This window comes from Glycine max, chromosome 19 (genome assembly GCF_000004515.6).
Source record: "Glycine max cultivar Williams 82 chromosome 19, Glycine_max_v4.0, whole genome shotgun sequence".
In the NCBI taxonomy this organism is placed as follows: domain Eukaryota; kingdom Viridiplantae; phylum Streptophyta; class Magnoliopsida; order Fabales; family Fabaceae; genus Glycine; species Glycine max.
The window spans coordinates 2,659,788-2,679,984 of NC_038255.2; the positions used below are offsets into that span (position 1 = coordinate 2,659,788).

General features: G+C 31.3%; 2 protein-coding genes and 1 pseudogene across 5 annotated transcripts; 1 reads left to right on the forward strand and 2 right to left on the reverse strand.

Annotated features, from left to right (window-relative positions):
* Positions 1–4,210: 4,210 nt before the first annotated feature.
* On the forward strand, positions 4,211–7,298 carry LOC778120 (C2C2-Zn Dof transcription factor). The gene is made up of 2 exons (NM_001249937.2): positions 4,211–4,433; positions 5,833–7,298. Exons 1-2 carry the CDS (start codon positions 4,260–4,262, stop codon positions 6,814–6,816), a joined length of 1,158 nt encoding a protein of 385 aa, NP_001236866.2. The 5' UTR covers positions 4,211–4,259; the 3' UTR covers positions 6,817–7,298.
* A 295-nt stretch (positions 7,299–7,593) lies between these two features.
* On the reverse strand, positions 7,594–10,823 carry LOC100776896 (reticulon-like protein B16-like). Of its 4 annotated transcripts, XM_014771333.2 has the most exons (7): positions 10,551–10,737; positions 10,348–10,439; positions 10,038–10,123; positions 9,204–9,384; positions 8,978–9,122; positions 8,509–8,578; positions 7,594–8,007 (listed from the first exon to the last, which is right to left on the reverse strand). In XM_014771333.2, exons 3-7 carry the CDS (start codon positions 10,072–10,074, stop codon positions 7,841–7,843), a joined length of 600 nt encoding a protein of 199 aa, XP_014626819.1. In that variant the 5' UTR covers positions 10,075–10,123; positions 10,348–10,439; positions 10,551–10,737; the 3' UTR covers positions 7,594–7,840. The 4 variants fall into 4 exon arrangements, with proteins under 4 accessions (XP_014626819.1, XP_006603693.1, XP_006603692.1 ...); XM_006603630.3 differs by lacking the exons at positions 10,348–10,439; positions 10,551–10,737 and adding an exon at positions 10,744–10,823; XM_006603629.3 differs by lacking the exon at positions 10,348–10,439 and having other exon boundaries at positions 10,551–10,747.
* Positions 10,824–12,673: 1,850 nt separating this feature from the next.
* Positions 12,674–13,965, reverse strand: LOC100781876 (pentatricopeptide repeat-containing protein At5g39680-like; annotated as a pseudogene).
* Between the last annotated feature and the right edge of the window lie 6,232 nt (positions 13,966–20,197).

Below are 20,197 nucleotides of genomic sequence, written 5' to 3' on the forward strand. Positions count from 1 at the left end.
ATTTAGATCTGGGTCGACCCTGTTGTATCTCTTTGTTTTTTCTAAAAATTAAAATAAATTTGTTGAGATGAAAAAATAAATATGCAGCTTATTCATATTTAACCATTGTGTGTTGGTTGATATTGAGACACGCGTTTTATTTGGAAAGACCAATGCAACGTGGCACGAAATTGAAGTTTCATGAAATACTTGGGAAAATACGTGACTGTATTTGAAGTCTGGAATAAACGGTGGGGTTAAATAATTTTCATTGTGATGAATAACTAAATAAAAGATTTAATTAGAATATTTTTTTTATATAATTATCTAATCGCATATTTTCATACGTAAAAGTGTTTTATAAAGGTTTAAATAGTTTTAGCGTTTTTTGGGTGTACATAAAAGCTAAAACTAGTTTAAATAGTATTTATAGAAGAATGTAACGTTTATGTACTATAGTGTGTGAAAATATAAATTTTTTTACATGATTAATATATAATTTTTTTCTTTGTAAAGGAGGAAAAACTAGTTTAAATATAAGACATAAAATCAGACATTTCAAAACTAGAGGAATGAAAAACGGATAATTATTTTAGAAGGATTAAAAATAAACTTTGAAAGTTTTGTAGAAATAAAAACATATTATATCCTCTATTTTATCAATAATTCATTAAAAATTCCAACTTAGGTTTCAAATTTTCTTAAAATTTAACACTGGGCAGGCTAAGCCTAGCAGCTCATGGGTTGAACTTGGACAATTTTGATTGGGCAATTACATAACGCACCTTATGTTTTTGCTTGGTACACCTCCTAAATTTTTAAAGTCCCCATCTTACCCTTCTCACCTTACTCACTCTCTTCTCTTCACCGTGGGCAACACCATCACCAAATAGATCCTGTCCTCTGAGAGCATCAAAGTTGGACTCAGTAGGAGGCCCAGGCCTACTTATACTCGTAGTCATATTGAATAACATGTCGTAAATTTTCAATAGGAACTCAGTTGGTAATTTTTTAAAAAATAATCATAGGTACCAAATACAAAGTCAAAATTTTCAATAGATAATACAATTAGTTCATTTAATGCATTTTATTACATGATTTATGTATTTTAAATATTTCTAATTTTGAAAATTTTATTTATATAACAAAATTTACAGTTTTATGAATAATATTCTATAAGTAATATGTGCGTTTAAAAAATTGAATCTAACATTTTAATATAGTTTAATATTTCTGATGAAAAAATTATTTTTTTGATATTTCTTTCTATATTTTCAAATCTAAAAATAAATCAAGATCATCCATGTGCTGAAAGTTGGTAATTATTTTAAATCTTAAAAGATTTAATACATTCTGATCTATTCAGTTAAATTAAATGTTTAATTCAATTCTTTAAATGAATAAGAAAACCGAACAAATACCAGTGTACTCTTTTAAACATTTACAACAATCCCTTGAAAGGAAGATACAGTGTAAATTGTAAACATTTACAACAATCCCTTTAGATGAAAATACAGTGTAAATTATAAAAGTTTTTTCAAGCAATTAAATGGAATTAGTACAATGTATGAAAAATATCAGTACAATATTTTTTAAACAATTAAAGAGTTATTACAAAGGGAAATACCAGTGTACTCTTAAAAGTATTATTTTCCTTCTGTTCTGATCAATGTCTAACCCCTTGTTTGATATGATTGATTGAAATAATTTCAGGTGAATGAAAATAAGTTAAGATGTTTGTAGGAGAAGAAATAATGTATTGTTTTTCCATCTATTTTTTTATTTATTAATTTAATTTCTATTCATCCTATTTTTCTTATACCTACTAAATACATCCTAACGACAATGGATTTTTGGGGCAAGGAGTCCGAGTGTTGCTTTCTGCACCCCTCGAATTTGCTTCCTGCACTCCATAAAATCTTAAAACGCTCCAAATTGACAAAATGCCTTTCAGTGCTTGTTGAAAACTATGTGCACTTACAGAATGAAATTCGTAAATGCATAGATCATTTTCCAGAATGCTAAATCAGGATTATAAAACAAAAAACTTGTGTGCTTTTAGAATCAACAATCTAGAATTATGTATTCTGGATTGTTTGTTCCATAATTATGTATTCATAATTTCTGGACAATTTATAAGTGCACATTTTTTTTTTTGTCTATTCAGGATTTGCCAATTAGAATTATAACTAGATCTGAAAAAAAAGGAACTTACCTCAAACAGTTACTTGGATGCCAAGCAACGAAGGGTGACCTATGCGGAGGAGGAAATAAGTGTGAACCAAGAAAAATGAGCAATAATGGTGGCAGAGACTTTTAGATGGAGGTAAACTGTTGAGGTTAATGGAGCTGGGTGGAGAAGCTCCAACAAGGGTCCGAGGAACTTATAAGAAGGACAATTTTGGGATATATCACAATAAAGAGATGCATGTAGTAATACTTGGGGTGCCGAAAGCAAAAACCTCCTTAGCTAGCTGGACTAAATGATTAAATAAGAAGTAGGACCCAAATTCACGTGCTATTTTTGGGAATCTTCAGGATGACGAGTTATTTTATGTTTTTTTTTTTGGCTTCCTCTTATAATTGACAAAACAAAAGTGAAAAACTACACCTGCAGCATAAAATGTAATGATTTTTTTTTTAAACATCTTTATTGTTTGTAAGAAAAAACATTCATATTGTTGTAATTAGTATTAAAATAAAGTTATAATCTTGCTTAAAAAACTAAACGAAATATGTATACTATTTAGTGTCAGTTTGAGGGTAAAAGAAATTAGAAAACGGGGTGTCATTTATTTATTTAAGACTACTAGTTGAGTACGATTACCGTTGATAAATACATTATCATAAACAAACTACAAGTTAAAATTGGATCTCCAATAGAGATGCGATAAAGAAAATAAATAATTATAAAAAATATAAATATAAACATTCAATTAAATATTAAACTCCCACGTTCTCATAAATTTGGATGGTAATGAGAAGAAAATTTTTGCTCTTTCAAATGTGTGAAATTGAGATTTATCCACATCTGACAAATTTTCATTCTTATATTATACAAACTTCTATATTTTTTTTAAAAAATAGTGAAAAATAAATAAAAAATAAAGCATAAACTTAGAAATATGTGGATTAAGCTCACCAAGTTAATTACTATAGCTAGGCCCAAAATTTACTATAGCTATGTGGACAGAAAAAGAGATCCGTAGGTTTAAAGGGTCGGTTTGGGAATCCTGGCCCATATAACCATCGTTATCTACAAGTTTCACTTTGTTAATTAGTTATGACGTATACCTATTATTTGGGAGTGTTTGTTTCACAAAATGAACTGATATTATATTCACAGGAATCATATAATTAGGAATGATATTTTCAGGTATATTTAAAAACATGTGTTGGTTACATTTTAATATTTTTAGGAATATTTTTAAAATGTAAAATAATTTAAATAAAAAATAAAAATTGAAAGTGATATGAGTATCAGAGAATAACTTTTCATATTTCCATGAAAACAAATATCACACTTTCATCCCTTTTCATAGAAATAAAAACATGAAAAAATATAATAAAAAGAAAATAATAACATTCTTAGGAATCAACAATAAAGGTATAATTTTGTAAATTGTAAAACTTGTAATAGAATGAGAATGTTAAATTTTCATGCCTACATTTCTGGAAATAGACTTCTAATCCTTGAAACAATCAGACTCTTCGACTCATTCAATCTAGAACCTAATTATTCCTCATCCTTTGTCCCTTTCTAAAAATACTCACATATTTTACGAAAAATAATAAACTCGCAAATTGTGACAAATTCAACATGTGTTAGGAAGCGGTGATAACTCTTGAAACTGCCATATGTACTCTTTACTCAATGGAAATGCTTTTCTGCGTCATCAAACACACGCGTCATGAAAACAAGAGACGTGTATTTAGCAATTGAATGAATGTAAAAAGTGAGAAAGAGAAAAGCATCTTTGGATTGCCACAAAGTGGTTGTGGCTCAGATTCATTGTTGTATATCTGACGTAGCATCCCAGTCCCCATCTGCTTCACTCACTTCAGCATATCAACAAACAATAAAAGTGCACAATCAAACCACCACGACACTCTTTCCCACACACAACGTGCCACCACTCTCTCTCTCTCTCTCTTTAAAACTTTCCAGAAACACCCCAAAAAACAACAAAAAAAAAACACGCGGCATTTTAAAGGTTATTTATCCTTATTAGAAAAAAGTTAAAAAGAAAGAAAAATAAAAAAAAACCAAAGAAACAGAAATGTTGGAGTCAAAAGACTCGACGATGAAGCTCTTCGGGAAGACGATCCCTGCGCCGGAGATCTCCGCCGGAGCTCCGGCATTGTCTTCTGGTGATGCTGATGCTGTTGGTGTTGTTCAGAACCATGGTTCTTCAAGTGTCAATGGGGATGGTGAAGAGCACGAGATTGAGCAGGTGTGAAAAATTATTGATTTTGAGAGTGGCCCTTTATTGGAAATGCGAAAAGATTTAGTGGGTCGATGTTAGTTTCTTGGCTTGTTTGTTGGCATTGGAGATGTTGTTGACTTGTTGTAGCAGCGTCTTGTGTTGTATTTTTTAATTTGTTATATATTATGGTTTTGTTTGAAAGGGTTTGGTAACTTAGTGTTCTGTTGACATTTTGGTTTTGTTCAATTTGATGTGTTCATTGATGGTTTGTTTCAAATTTGCAACTTTTTTTCCCGCTTGTACAAGTGTATTTCATGCTATCTTTGACTTGCTGCTGTTGGAGTTTCTGATGGCTTAAATTGAAACAGTTTTGTTTCTCTAATGGCATATCACTTAGATTGAATCTTCAGCTATTTTGTTAGTTTTGAAACTGCAGCATGGGTTTAACATTATTTGAGCAATTTCCAATTTATTTCTGAGCATACTTGTGTGTATATTTTCTTTACTTGCTGGTTCTTTGGGCACTGATGACATCTCTTTGTATGTTTGCAGTTCAGCTTCTAAACTCTTATTTGTGTGTTAAATATGAACAATCTATAGATATCAATCTGTTTTTGCCTTTCTTTTTCTGATTTTACCTAATATTTCTGGTAGCAAATGACGAATCGTTCTTAGTTGATAAAATGCCTTTTCTATTTGACTTTTCAATTTATATATCATTCTTTCTAAATCTGGGAACAGAAATATTGAAAACTGTCCATCTTACAGTTTCAAGCTCAATTCACTATACTTTTTGCTTTGGTTTTTTCGGTTGTTGATTTTTTGTCTATAATTACTGTTAGCCTTGTCTTCTTTTGAGTTCATAATTGTTGTTCTATCTTGTAACGAAAGAATAATGAGCTGCAGATACACAGAAATTCAATATTATTCAGTTTTGCTGTACAACGTTCCTGTTTGGTTGCCTTTACTATTATTCTCATTTCTCTTGGTTTTAGCCAGTCAGTGACTAGAGTTGGAAGGCAATATTTTCAACCTTAACCTTTTGAGAAAATATTGGATTAACATGTTTGTCGATGAACTACAGAATTTTGAGATCTTGATAATTGACATTGCCCTGCAAGTCCTAAACAAGGGATGCAATTTTTTTTTTTTTTCCTTAGATGCTGGGGGTACTGAATTTGTTTTCACCTAATCCCAGTGAACTGGCTTTCCATGTATCATTGTCAATATTAACATTATTTTATTCTGTGTTTCAATTTTTATTTTAGTTAAAGTTATTTTGTTTGACTTGGACACACATATGTAATTGCAGAAGGCAGAAATCTAACAGTAAAATTATGAGTCATCCTTTTCTACACTAATGTATTTCTTATACTAACTTTTTAGTTTATAACAACATACTCAGCAGCTGTTTTCATGAATGCAGGACATAATGGGAGAGGAAACAACTGAGAGTGAGAAGGAAGATGAAGTGACCAATCTTGATACTGTCTCAAGACCAGGGGAAGTGTCTATTAACCCCTCTACCAAGAAGGAGGATCTTACATTGAAAACTTCAAAAAAGACCGAACAAGAACAAGGTGAAAATTCCCAAGATAAAACACTGAGAAAGCCGGACAAAATACTGCCTTGCCCCCGCTGCAATAGCATGGATACCAAGTTCTGCTACTACAATAATTACAATGTCAACCAACCCCGCCATTTCTGCAAGAATTGTCAGAGATACTGGACTGCCGGTGGAGTGATGAGGAATGTTCCTGTGGGTGCTGGTCGCAGGAAGAACAAGAATTTTACTTCTCAGTATCGTCAGATAACTGTTCCTGAAGCAGCACTCTTGAGTTCTCAGCCGGACTTGCCAAATGGAGTCAGTCATCCTTCCTTGAACTGTAATGCCACACTCCTTGCATTTGGGTCTGATACACCCTTGTGTGAATCAATGACATCTGTTTTGAACCTTGCTGAAAAAGCAGTGAACAATTCCACAACAAATGGATTTAATGGCTCAGAAGAACTAGAAATTCCTTTTGCTTATGTTGCTGGAGAAAAAGTGAATGATGATTCCAATAAATCTTCTGACATGTCAACAAAGCCAATGGAAGGTGAAACCACCAATAGGTCCCAAGAACAAGTCATAGAGAATTGTCATCCCTTCCCACCTCATGCTCCCTACTTTCCTGGTGCCCCTTGGCCTTTCCCATGGAATCCAGCACTGTGGAACTCCCCGGTACCATCACCACCTGCTTTTTTCCCACAAGGATTTACCATGCCTCTCTATCCTGCAGCAGCTTATTGGGGTCTTACTATACCGGGTGCATGGAGCATCCCATGGCTAGCGCAACCATCATTACCAAATAGCACAGTGTCTAACTCTGGTCCAGACCCCATTGCCCGAACCATAGCCATGTCTTGATTGCCACGTCCCAAAAAGTTAACAGGAGGAAGTGGGGTTTCAACAAGAGGACTCTTATTGCTGTTCAACCATATTGCAATGGAAAGTGAGGGAAAGTGAGATAAGGCTTCTAGACCCAACCAGTTACTGTTGATGTCTCCTTGATCCATTAGCCAACAAAGAATAGTGGGTTTCCTCTTGGGGGAATGTACAGGGCAGTGGGATATGCCTAAGGGGAAAAGCAAAAGTGGTGAGGAAAAGAAAGTGCTCTATGGATGTGTTGAAAGCAAAATGAAATGACAATGTCCAAGATAATTAGCTTGATGCAGAAGATGTGATTCAAATGTGAAAGCTAATGAAGATAGGGTTTTGCGTGACTCTTGTGGTAGTTTCAAGGAACAATCCTAACAAAAAGAAAAGCGTGAGCCATATCAGCAATACTCACAAGATATTGTCAAACATATTTCTTTTAACACACTTTATATTATGAGTTTAATATCATATTAACAGTATAAAATAATTTTACATTATTATTTAATTATAATTTATTGTTTAAATTACTTTAAGATAATTATTTTAAAAATTAACAAACTTATCCTTGATATATTGTTATTACAAAAAGTGAGATACGAGTGTTAGTTTTTAACATTTCTCATACCAACATAATCAGAATGAAAAAAATACCAACAATGCCAATCTCTCCCGAATGCCTTTGGCAATAGCTTGGGTAGGACCAGAAAAAGAACTCCGCGTTATGAAGTAATTTTATAAACTCAGTAAAAAAAATGTATCTGGCACTTGTAAGTAAGAATCATTACATTAAAAAAAATAGTGACAATATATTCAAATATTGCTAACTGCATCTGTCATCGATCGGTGCAACTAATATAATTTTTTCCCGAAGATTTTAACAAATGATCACCAAAATCAGGCATCAAAATCCTCAAACTATGCACACAAGCTTGCAACCTTTCTCCGAAGTTCAGAACATGAAATAGTTAATTTCACCAAAAGGAACATGAACTGGGTTGGAAGACCTTGAAAATCAAGACTCTTTGTCCTTTGATATATTACGTGGCAGTCTGTTGAAAACACTCTCATCAACTATCCTATAATGTCTTGAAAATTGGCGATGTATAACTCCACAACATTTATCTACATAACCCCCATATTTGCTGTACAATGCAGGGATAGTAATCATAAGAAGGGTTCCTGTCACCATTAAAGAGCTCTTCAGTACAAATGAAAAAATAAAAAAAAATTAACAAATGGTTATATATATCCCCAACTTGTGTGAGACATGAAGGATATACATGTGCTGTTCAAGAAAATTAGCTGTCAAAATAGCTCTTCAGTACACAAAACATATAGATGAAGATTTCTAGTAGGACTTGTGACACAAATGCAAGTAAGTTCAACAGCACATAATCATGCGTGTGCAAACATGCAATGGGGTAAATGGAAAACCATGCAATTGCAATGAAAGTTTAAGAAGGGTTACATTACATTGCTTAGAGTTGGACACAAATGACCTCCAACACAACCCAATAAAAACCAGACAATAGAAAAAGCAGTTAAAGGAAAGCCAAAAGTTTAAAGTGAAACACCCAAAAATGATGTAATACAGAATTTACTATACATCAATGAAAGGAGGGTCTCTGTGAGAGACATCACAAATTGATTTTAACAAATAGACTTAGGAAGCAAGCATACCAATATATGCGAGTGTGAAGAAGGAGAAGGCGCTGCCAATGACAGACAAGAGCCATAGACAAATCACCACCTGCCAAGTAGACAATAGACGCTGAATTATCTCAGTTGATTTTCCATCAGGTCGCATACAAAATATTGATAATTACTATTATCCCATTTCTAGGTGCAAAAATCACTATGCTATAAAAAAGAGAAAAAAAACTCGAGAAAAACCAGCAGATATTGTTGAAAAACAAATGATATATTTGAAGGGATAACTTCAACAGAGCAGGTTCAAGGAAGGTAGTGAGTTATTGACAGCATGTTTCATAAGCCATTGCCAAATTATGTGTAATACTTCAAGACGATGTCATATAAAACCTAGATTCTTTACAACAAAAATATATATTCAGAAAAAGAATTACTAATTATTTGGGTCACACTTCCCCAAGCTACAATCCTAAAAGGCTGTAACCTGAAATAAACTAACCTTGAAAAAAATTCTAAAATCCTTGCCAATAGTGATGTCATGAGCTATAAGAAGCATATTGTTGATTTTGACCCGAAATGAAGCTGCTACATTATTAACCATCTCCTCTGACACAACTAGTTCAGGTAATGTTGGTGGTTGTCTGCTTTAGAAGAAAAGGACACAAATGACATAGTGCTAATGTTGAAAATGATAAAAAATAACATACAAGGGATATGAGTCATACTTATTTCTAAGGGCAGCATAGTTAGCATGCAGAAACAACAGTACGATCAAAATCAGCAAAACATCTGAACAAATTGTTAAAAATGGTAAACTGGTCCACTCAAATAGGACCCAGGCAACTGTTGCAACAACAATGATACCCAAGGAAACATGCCACCTCTTCCACAATAGAACATCAGCAACTACAAAAGAGACAAAGCAAACATCAGAACTAGTATAATGTATAACCATATTGAACCCATAACAAAAAGCTGAAGCATGCAAAATTATGCCCTTCAGCAATTTTATCTAAGTTTGTAAAGATATTGTTTAAATTTATTAAAAGAAATCCTTAACTGGTTTGGAATCAAATCTTCAGATGAGAAAAAACTCAAAATTAAAAAAAAAAAATCTCAATTGCAAATCCAAACCATTAAGATTAGACCAAGTTGACCACCAACACAAACAAACAAAAAAATAAGATAAATCAAACTTGAATTATCACAGGTACATAATGAAGCAAAGTATCCATATATAAAAAAGGCCACCGAAGATTCAATCAAGATTTTAAACAATGGTCCCCGACTGCAATTTTGGCTGCAACATCAAGGTTTTTGGAGTTTCAAAAACTACAATTGCAGCCACATCAGCTGCATTTGTCTACCATTTCCCACAATATCAAGGATCGTGAGAAAACCACTACTGTGACCACTATTTAAACCTTAGATTCAATAGCCCATCAAACAGGGGAAAGTTCATATATATGTTAGTGTCCAATTATCTGCATCTCTACCAAAATGAATGCAAATTATAAACCAAACAGTATGCAAAAACTTATCAGGGAGTTACAACATACCAAAGGCAGTAGGAAGCTGAGCTTCTGATTCAGACATTAAACCAAACTCTCCAGAAATGAAGTCCTACCAAGCAGACACCCCGGACCTGGATATATATCCAACACGTTAGCTGAGTCAATTACCATGGCAACAAAGTTTCATAATAAGAAAGAATCAAAATCATTGTTCAGAATTCAGTCATCTCAGCCAAATCACAAGCTGAATTACAATAGCACACCATGCGCTTGAACAACGAACACTTGCCAAAGTTTGAGTGGATAATGGAAACACACAAACCAATGATATGAAGGAAAATAAGACTAAAATTACCAAGATCATATTTTAGTCACAACCATCCTAACCATGAAAGAAGCAATTATGAATTATTATCCAAGCTAGCAACTACATCATCAAAGGAAAACCTAAATCAAAATTACCATTTTCTGTTAGCAAAAATCCCTCCGCAAATAACAACAAAACAAAAAATGTTAACACTCAAAAAACAAAATTGAAACCAGTTACGCAGTTTTTACCAGAAAGATCCTAAAATGACTATTGTCGTGCCGAGAACGCAGAGTTGAAAGAGAGGATCTTGAATCAAATTTAGACTCAATTATGGGTGAGAAAGGGAAGCAAGCGAAACCCTAAAACTAATGAGGGAAAGATTGAAATTGGGGAATCAATTCAATTCAAATATTCAATTCTTTGGAACGAGAAAATGCTTACAAGCGTCATCAAGTCTCACTCCTACTATGCTTATGTTATGACTTGTATTGCAAATAATTTTAATTTTTTTTTCGTGTTTTTCGGGAACAAAAAACATTGCGGGTTCAAATATATATACGTTTCGGGAATGATTTATTAGGAGACCCTTCTAATTACTAGTAATTATCTTTTAAAATTGGGTAACTTAATATGTACGTCTCTAAACTAATTGCAAAATATTAATTAGGTCACCAAATTAAAAAAAAAATTGTAATGGGATCCCTGATCTTTTATTTTTTTTTTATAATGAAGTAATTCACGGCTTAAAGCTGCTAAAAAAATAATTTATGGAGATTTTCAAAATCCTAACGACTCAATTACAAAAATTTTACAAGATTAGAGACTCTGCTACATTTTTTTGTTAATTTGGAAACCAAATTAAATTTTTTCAAATAATTTAGAAAGTTACAAATTAATTTAACTTTAAAAAATTTGTTTTAAAAACACGAGTGATTTGCTAGTTTGCAATTGAATAAACCGCAAACAGAATATTATTTTTTAATACAATGTAGTAATATATTCTTCAATTCATTCCTTTTAATATTAGTTGAAATTTGTTAAAAATTATCAAACTTTATAAATCTTGTATTAAATGAGTTTCCTTCGTGATTTTATATATTTCAATAAATTTTAATTTAGAAAGATTATGTATTATTACTGGACCAACATCTATGAGTTCGCCAATAACCTCTTTAAGTAGCTAGAAGCTGAAAGTAAGAGTAAAAACATGTTTTGGTTTGAGATGAAGACAAAAAAGAAAATATCAACAACAATAACGCCTTATCCCACTAGGTGGGGTCGACTACATGGATCAACTTCCGCCATAATGTTCTATCAAGTACCATACTTCTATCCAAACCATTAATTTCGAGATCCTTTTTTATAACCTCTCTTATAGTCTTTTTGGGTCTTCCTCTGTCTCGAATTGTTTGTCTTCTCTCCATTTAGTCTACCGGTGTTCTCTCTACATGCCCAAACCACCTAAGTCTATTTTCCACCATCTTCTCTACAATAGGCGCTACTCCAACCTTCTCTCTAATAGCTTCGTTTCTAATTTTATCCTGTCGAGTCTTACCACACATCCACCGCAACATCCTCATCTCCGCTACACCTACTTTATTCTCATGTTGGCTCTTGACCGCCCAACATTCTGTTCCGTACAAAATCGCCGGTCTTATCGCAGTCCGATAAAACTTTCCCTTTAGCTTGATCAGTACCTTTGCATCACATAACACCCCCGATGCTTTTCTCCATTTCATCCATCCTGCTTGAATGCGATGATTCACATCCCCTTCAGTTTCCCCATCATCCTGTATTACAGACCCAAGATATTGTACGGAACAAAATGTTTATATATCTTGACAAAATAAAATTTAGAAATAAGATAAGAATAATGGATGACAATATTTATATATCTTGACTTGATTATATCTAAATTCATTTTCTTAAATAAAAATTATTTTCTGTTGTCCCTCATGCAATTAGAAATTAAGTATATCATGCATTTGTGAAGTTAATCAAATAAAAAAAAATCATGAGGGTAGTAATTGGTACTAGAGAAGTTTCTTCATTTTGGTCCAATCCAACGTTCAAACCTGCAAATTTTAAGATAAGCCATCAAAATTGTTTTGGGATCGATACATAAAAATGGAGTTGATTTCAAGAAATTCATATATATTGCTACAAAATACCGTCGTAGCTATTGTTGTTGTTGATATATTTCATGTTTGATTGACATTCTCAGACTATGGTTGATATTGATATCCTTAAGCTCTTAGTGCATGCAGATATGATGTAGAGTTCTATGCTCCACAAAATAGTGAGAGAAAAAAAATACCATGTTCACTTCAAACAAATATGAATGGAAATTTTCTCACATTACTACCAGTGGTCATTGCAGGTACATATTTATCAAAGCATTTCCAACAATGAGATGAATCTTAAATCCCGACTTCACTATACGACCATGTAATAAATCACCATATGCTAGTGCCACCATACTCGCACAAGTGTTTAGCAGAACTGCAAAAGTGATCTCATTTGGATGCGTATCCTCAAGCTCCATCTTTGTAAATAGATTCAAAGTTTCCTCAAAATGTCCATTTTGCAAATAAGCAGTCATGATGGCAGTCTATGCAACCACATTCCGATCTCACAAGCCATCGAAATGTTTTCTTGCATTTAGAACTTCACCACATTTGGCATACGTGTCTATCTATGAAACACCGACATCGACACGGACACGGACACGTGAACACTTGTAATGTCTAAAATATAGAACGTAGTACGGGTGTCGTGTTGGTGTCGAACACTGACACGGATGAGTGTCGAACACCAAACACAATAAGGGACTGGAGTGTCCGTGCTTCATAGGTGTCTATCAGTGTGCTACCAACAAAGACATCAAATACCAAACCAGTTTTCAACAACTGGGCATGGATCTGCAAACCCAATTGCAAATCTCTAATCTGAAGCGCAAAGGCCTAAAACACTGACATATGTAACACTATCCCAGACTACACATTCATCCACCATCCTCTTCAAAACTTGTGCAGCTTCTCCTTGACATCCTGATTCTACAAGTGCACTCAAGATGCAATTATAATAAAATACATCATCCCCAGGAACAGTATCCAAAATCTGCATGGCTGAATCAACATGAAAGCACCTTGAGTACATGTGAATGAGTGCATTCTTCGCATATTGATGCAACAACAACCCGGACTTCAACAAATACCCATGACACTGCTTCCCCTCTTGGACTCTTCCACTGTCTGCACAAGAAGAAAGAGCAATTGTAAATATATACTCATTGTGGCATGCACTGTCCAATGAAACCAGGTTCCTGAATAGCCCAAGTGCTTCCAACACCTCACCCTTGTGTAAATACCCCACCATCAAGACACTCCAAGAAACCACTTTTCTCTGGGTCAACAGTTTTCTGGCACATTTCAATTGACCACATTCGGAATATAGATTGATCAGTGAATTCATTTGAGTGATGTCACTGTCCTTTGAAGTTTGGTTGCGAACAACCAACTGGGCATGGATGGTTTTGCCAAATCTCAAGCTCTTTGCAGTGGCGGAGAGTTTCAAGAGGTTAGCAAGTTCTTTGAGGGAACAAAAATGTGGCAGATACACAGGAAATGCAGGGGTGGCAAGTGGCAGTTTCTGAACAAGCATTGGGTTACTTTGGATCAATCAAGTAGTTAGGAAACTTGTCTAAGGTACATACTACATCCCTGTTATAATTATAGCCTTATAGGTACCCAAAAACCAAATGCAATATTTAGAATAATTTTAAATTATTTCATACAACATGCTTGTGTTATTCCTCCTACTTCACCATTGAATGCACTTTTATATTTTGAAGAAATTAAATATATACTTTTATTTAATATTTTTTATTTATTTATAAAGTAGTAGAAAGATGACTAAAATACACTTAGTTCTTTAAGCTTTCAATTTTTTAGTTTGGTTCCTTATCTTTTATAAATAGTTAATTTATTTCTTCATAATTTGAAAGAAAGTTAAAATAGTTCTCCCGAAATCATGTTTTCAATTTTTTTTTTATTTTGAACAGTTTTTTTTACTAATTGAGACATAAAACTCGTGTCATTATATTTACGTACATGATATTCGAACAAACAAGCTAAAGTCATAAACATAATAAAAATTGGGTGAATTCAATCAACAACAAAAATATTAAAAATCTAATATTAGATTATTTTTCAGTTATTCATTAGATTTATATTTTATGCAATTTTTACTATGATTTAACCTTTTTTGGTTCGAACATAAGTTGAGTCTCATAATTTTCACCTGATGCATCTATTTTAATTTTGTCTCCTAATAATTATTGTTCTGCTGAAAAACTTAATAATGTTAAAAAATTTAATAATATATTTATTAAAATTAAGAAGAAAAAAAAATAAGAATATTTCAGTAAAATTAATCCTAACAAATACTATTATCTTCGAATCCTTATTTTTTTAATCTATATGAAATAACCTTAAACATCATTATTTTTGGAATGAAGAAAGCAGTGGGCAAATTTACTGGGGGTTAGTTTTAAAAACAAACTTTTAACACGGGGTCTGTCTGGATGTCGCCAGAAGAATCGGTGACATAGTTGTTCGCAGTTCCACTAATGCAGTTGGCGGGATGTCTTTTTTTTTTTTTCGTAGTTCCGCTAATGCAATTGGCGGGATATCTTTTTTTTTTCCGCCCGCTAATACAGTTGGCGGGATGTCTTCTTTTTTTTTTTTTTTGCAGTTCCGCTAATGTAGTTGGCGGGATGTTTTCTTTTTTTTCGCAGTTCTGCTAATGCAGTTGGCGGGATGTCTTTTTTTTTTTTCACAGTTTCGCTAATGCAGTTGGCGGGATATCTTTTTTTTTTTTCGTTATTAGTTTAACTATACAAAGGTGAAAGCAATTCAGTTTCATATGTTATGCATTAAAAGTTCAACTATTTAGGTAAGATAAAAACAAGAATATTGAATCTCAAACGTCAACGTTACATAAAATCTTAAAAATTTAGTTGTGTTTATGTGTCAATTGAGTTACAGGTGATTAATTAAATCCTGTTTCAATATACATAAAAAAAGAAGCAATTCCTGTTTCAATAACTGATGAGTTTTCCAATATTGTCTCCATGTTTTTAATAACTTGACATCTTTTTTATATTTGCACCAATTGTTTAATATGACATGATATTGATGAATAAGGAGATATATCATGATTTTGTTTACACTTATTTGAAATAATAATTTATTTTAATAAAATAATTAATTTTCTATTTTTTAATGTTTATTTAAATAATTTCTACTTAAAAAAATAATTTTTTTGTTTATTTTAAGCAGTAAATTCTATCTACTTTCTTAAAAATAAAAATACTTAATAAAAAAAATGCTTATTATAAAATTATTTTTTAAAAAATTTACAAATTCACCCATATATAATGTTGGCGTATGATGAGAATGTGAGCTTAAGGGTGAAGGAGGAAAAAAAGATCATGAATTTGAATATCTCTTTTGGATATTTTTAATAAAATTAATAAACTAATATTTACTGGTTTAAGAATATAATTTGTTTCATTTTAATATAAAAATTAATATTTATATTAGTGTAATATAAGAGATAAATTATAATTTTTTAATTATAACCAAACCTTAACATATAAATAATTCTTAACTTTTTAAATTATAAAATAAATACTAGTATACTAATAATTTTTCATTAAAAAATTCATTGACTTTTTCATAATTTTTTTTCTTGTATGAGGTTTTCTAATTCCATATTTTAAATAATAATTTTATTTAATAAATAATTTTACATAACTTAATTAGCAATTGAGAACAAAATATATATAATAAACTATTTGAAATAAAATATTTCCTTAAGAAAATTTTGACAAATGTGTCATAAATTATAATAAAAAGACTCATTTAAAATGCAATTTATAAGATGCCTCATATAAATTTTTTAAGGGAGACTAGTATTATAAAGAGCAAAAGAAAGAAATAATGGAAGAAAAAAAAAAGAAATAAAATGCAGCACCTGTCTCATCAATGGGATAGGCGTGACCCTCCAACTCAGCGCTTCTCGCCAACTCCAGTGGCGGCCCCAACATCCAGTTCTTCTGACGACTGACATTCATGCAGGAACAGACTTCCTCTGTTAAAAGTTAAAAACAGACCCCATTGATAAATAATTTTTAAAACTAAACCCCCCTACAGTAAATTTGTCAAAGCAGTGAGGGATCCTGCCATAATATTTTGAGAGAGCTGTAAAATACTTTATATATATTTGTTAAAGGAAGAAAAAAGAATGTGTACCACACATTCATACATACTTTTATCTACTTGAATCGATGTTGTATCATTTGATTTTGCTATATACGGGGATACAAAAATCTAATATATCTAATATCATGTCATATCTAATCTAATATCTAACATCTAATCTAACATCTAATATATCTAATGGAAAGAGTTGCATAGAAAAATTACATTTTTGACCTCACTTGATTTGATGACACATGTCAACTTTTTGATTTTTTTTTATCTTTTTGGTTTTTTTACCCGTCTCTCTCACGAAATAGTTTTTAGTCTTTGAATTTCTCTTTGCGTCTTCTGTGGAGTCTTTTTGCTTCCGTTGTAGGGTTTCATCTCCATTTTCAAACCGGGTTAACCGGTTCAATTTTTTTTATTTTGGTCCTGAATTTTGAAGTTGCAACTCAATCTCTGATCAAGGAAGGAGCAAAGAAAGAAAAAAAGAAGATGCAGCAAGATCTGCTCAAGAAGGTTGTTTCTTTGTCCATGATTGCCCCTTTTGTCTGCAAAGTCTGTTACGGTGCTATGAGATGACACACATGAGTGCAAGCAAGGTAAGTAGTTATTAACCATCGTTGTTCCAATAAGTGTTGTTTGGTTTAAGGGATGATTAATTAATTAATTAATTAATGAAAGGTGGTGGTGATGAATAAGTTTAGATGAAGATGCATTGGCCGAAGGTGCCGAGAGTTTTCTATATTGCTCTGATTTCATGTTTGCGGCGATTTTTTCGGGGAATTATAGGCTAAAAGAGAGCAATGTTGGATTTAGTTGATAAGTGTTTTGGTTTGAATTTGAGTTGTTGCAGTTATTTTGAAGAGACAACAATGGTAGTGACTAATTGTATTTTTTCACTTCTTTTGTTTGAATATTTTGGGGATAATTTGATATGGTGAGTGGTGAATTTACATGTTTAATTTTAAATCTCATACATGTACTATTGTGCAAACCAAAAAAGAAGCACCTTATTGACCAAGGGAAACATATAGATGATATGCAAATGATATATATCAAACATCTCATACTTGATTAATATGCTGACAGCTGTTTGGTCTATAAGGGACAACTTGGTTGGTTTGTGACCAAAGAAACAAAGAAGAAGAAGGAGGATATAGTTCTTGAGTAATTTGTATTGTTTTAAACTACGATTGGAAATATACCTTTGCATGATATAATTAGAAAAAAAAAAGTAAGTGTGAATGATATAATTAGAAAAAAAAAATTGTAAAAGTGTGAATGATATAATTAGAAAAAAAAACTCCAAAAATGAAAAATAAAATAAGTTTAGATTAATCCTAACTAGACGTCTAGTAACCTATATTTAAAATTTGGATTTCTTCTGCCTAATTTAATTTCAAGTTACTCCCACTTAGAGCGCGATGTATGCATGAGTATAGTATGTTCACGCATTTATGTAATATAATTGAGACAATAAACCATAAATGTACTTTGTCCATCAAAAGAAGTCTTTTCTAACAATTAAATGAAAATTAAGAAAGAATTTAATGTTGTCAAATTTTAAAGAAAATGAATTCATACATTTTTCTTAATATTCAGAATCAAAAGGACTACATTTGTTTTTTTTTTTTTTTATACAGAAATCATAAGGACTACTACCAACTAACAAGACAATTTATAAGAACATAACTAAACTTTTTTTTTATTCATAAGAACATGACTAAATTATATTCAATTATACATTGATTTTGCGTTCTCCCCATTTTAGTCGAAAAAAGAGCTTAAGGTTGTTTTTGACAAAGTAAAAAGTTAAATCCAAATCGCCTTCAGCCGTAAGACTGTAGACGACTTAGTGTGGTTGAGTTTACAAAGAAGCCAATAAGCAATACCATACAATCGACACAGAGTGGAAAACCTCTGTATCTTAGAGATGAGAAAGGGAATACATGGAGTGTATTGTATGGGAATTAGCCAGGTTTGGAATAGAAACAGGGGATAAATCCACTGTTAAATTCTTACACCTAAACTTCTTAGAAAACTCAGCGCCACTCACATCTGAGACTAAAGACTTATATACAAAGGAATAGTACAACAAAATTACACTTCTGCTCTCACTTGGAGTACACTTCTCCTCTCACTTGGTTGACTCACTTGGATTACACTTCTTCTCTCACTTGGTTGACTCACACGTGTTATTTTTTATTGTTTTTTTTTGGTCTTTTCAGCTTTTTCACTATAACAATATTTGTAGATACCATGACTCCAACCGTTTTACTTTGTCCATCACTATTGTACCAAACACTATTACTCGCTTCTATTACAACAGGACCTTCAAATACGAAAGGATGACCTCCTTAAATATAAGGATAAATATAACTGTTTTAGTAGTATAAGAAATTTTTATATGGAAGTTAATTCAAAGGTTTAGTTTATATAAAAGTTTTTTTTTATCATTAGTCAATCATTTTTTTTGATATAATTTATAAAATAATTATAAAATTTAATAAATTTATCATATATAGTAATTTTGTGATTAAATAATAGCATAATGTGTACACATATTATTCATTTATTAAATTATAGTTTAAGATGATAAAATTATCAAAGTTTATAAGTTATTTTTATTCATTTTAAGAGAATATATAAATATATAAAAAAAGTATAGTTTGTTGGGACCTTCTAATATCACCTCCTTATCTAAACCTAGAGACGAAAATATAATAATAACTACAATAATTTTAGTAATATAAGAGATTTTATATGAAAGTTAATTCAAAAGTTTGATTTCTATAAAAGTTTTTGTATCAATAATCAATCATAATTTTTTTCCAGAATAACTTATCAAATAATTATTATAAAAAATGATAAATTCAACATATATGACAATTTTGTGATGAAATAACAATATAATTTGTGCACATGTTATTCATTTATTAAATTATAGTTAGAGAGAGTAAAATTATCAAAGTGAAATTTTATATGAAAGTTAATTCAAAAGTTTGATTACTGTAAAAGTTTTTGTATCATTAATCAATCATAAATTTTTCCTGTATAACTTATAAAATAATTATTATAAAATTTTTTTATCATATATGATAATTTTGTGGTTAAATAAAATATAATTTATGGACATGTTATTTATTTATTAAATTATAGTTATTTTTAGTTTCTCTTATTCTTTGTGTTAATGGTATCACAATTTATTTGAAGTGATTTCTCATCATTAAAAATATTTTTTATAATTTAATCTATACAGTATAAATATAAAAGAATAGTATATATATATATATATATATATATATATATATATATATATATATATATATATATATATATATATATATATATATATATATATATATATATATAAAAAAATATATATCTGAGAGCTCCTCTAAATATAGAGGGCGCCCTATATCTCTTCTTGCGAGACACATTGGGGGGGGGGGGAATCTTTTTGTGACGCATATATATATTTTTTAAAATGAGATATATATTTTTTTTACTCCCACAAAAATATTTTGTTTTTCTCATAAAAATATATTTTTTTTCCCCGTATCACACACACTATCTTTAATATAAAAAAATATATTTGTGCCATATGAGATATTTGTGAGAACATA

What these genes read in the sequence shown, in the direction of transcription:
- LOC778120 (NM_001249937.2), top strand. Translation starts at nt 4,260, where the DNA reads ATGTTGGAGTCAAAAGACTCGACGATGAAGCTCTTCGGGAAGACGATC. An exon ending in AAGAGCACGAGATTGAGCAG is followed by an intron (nt 4,434 to 5,832) that starts GTGTGAAAAATT and finishes TCATGAATGCAG; the next exon opens with GACATAATGGGAGAGGAAAC.
- LOC100776896 (XM_006603630.3), bottom strand. Translation starts at nt 10,074, where the DNA reads ATGTCTGAATCAGAAGCTCAGCTTCCTACTGCCTTTG. An exon ending in TCAGCTTCCTACTGCCTTTG is followed by an intron (nt 9,385 to 10,037) that starts GTATGTTGTAAC and finishes TCTCTTTTGTAG; the next exon opens with TTGCTGATGTTCTATTGTGG. An exon ending in TATGCTGCCCTTAGAAATAA is followed by an intron (nt 9,123 to 9,203) that starts GTATGACTCATA and finishes TTTCTTCTAAAG; the next exon opens with CAGACAACCACCAACATTAC.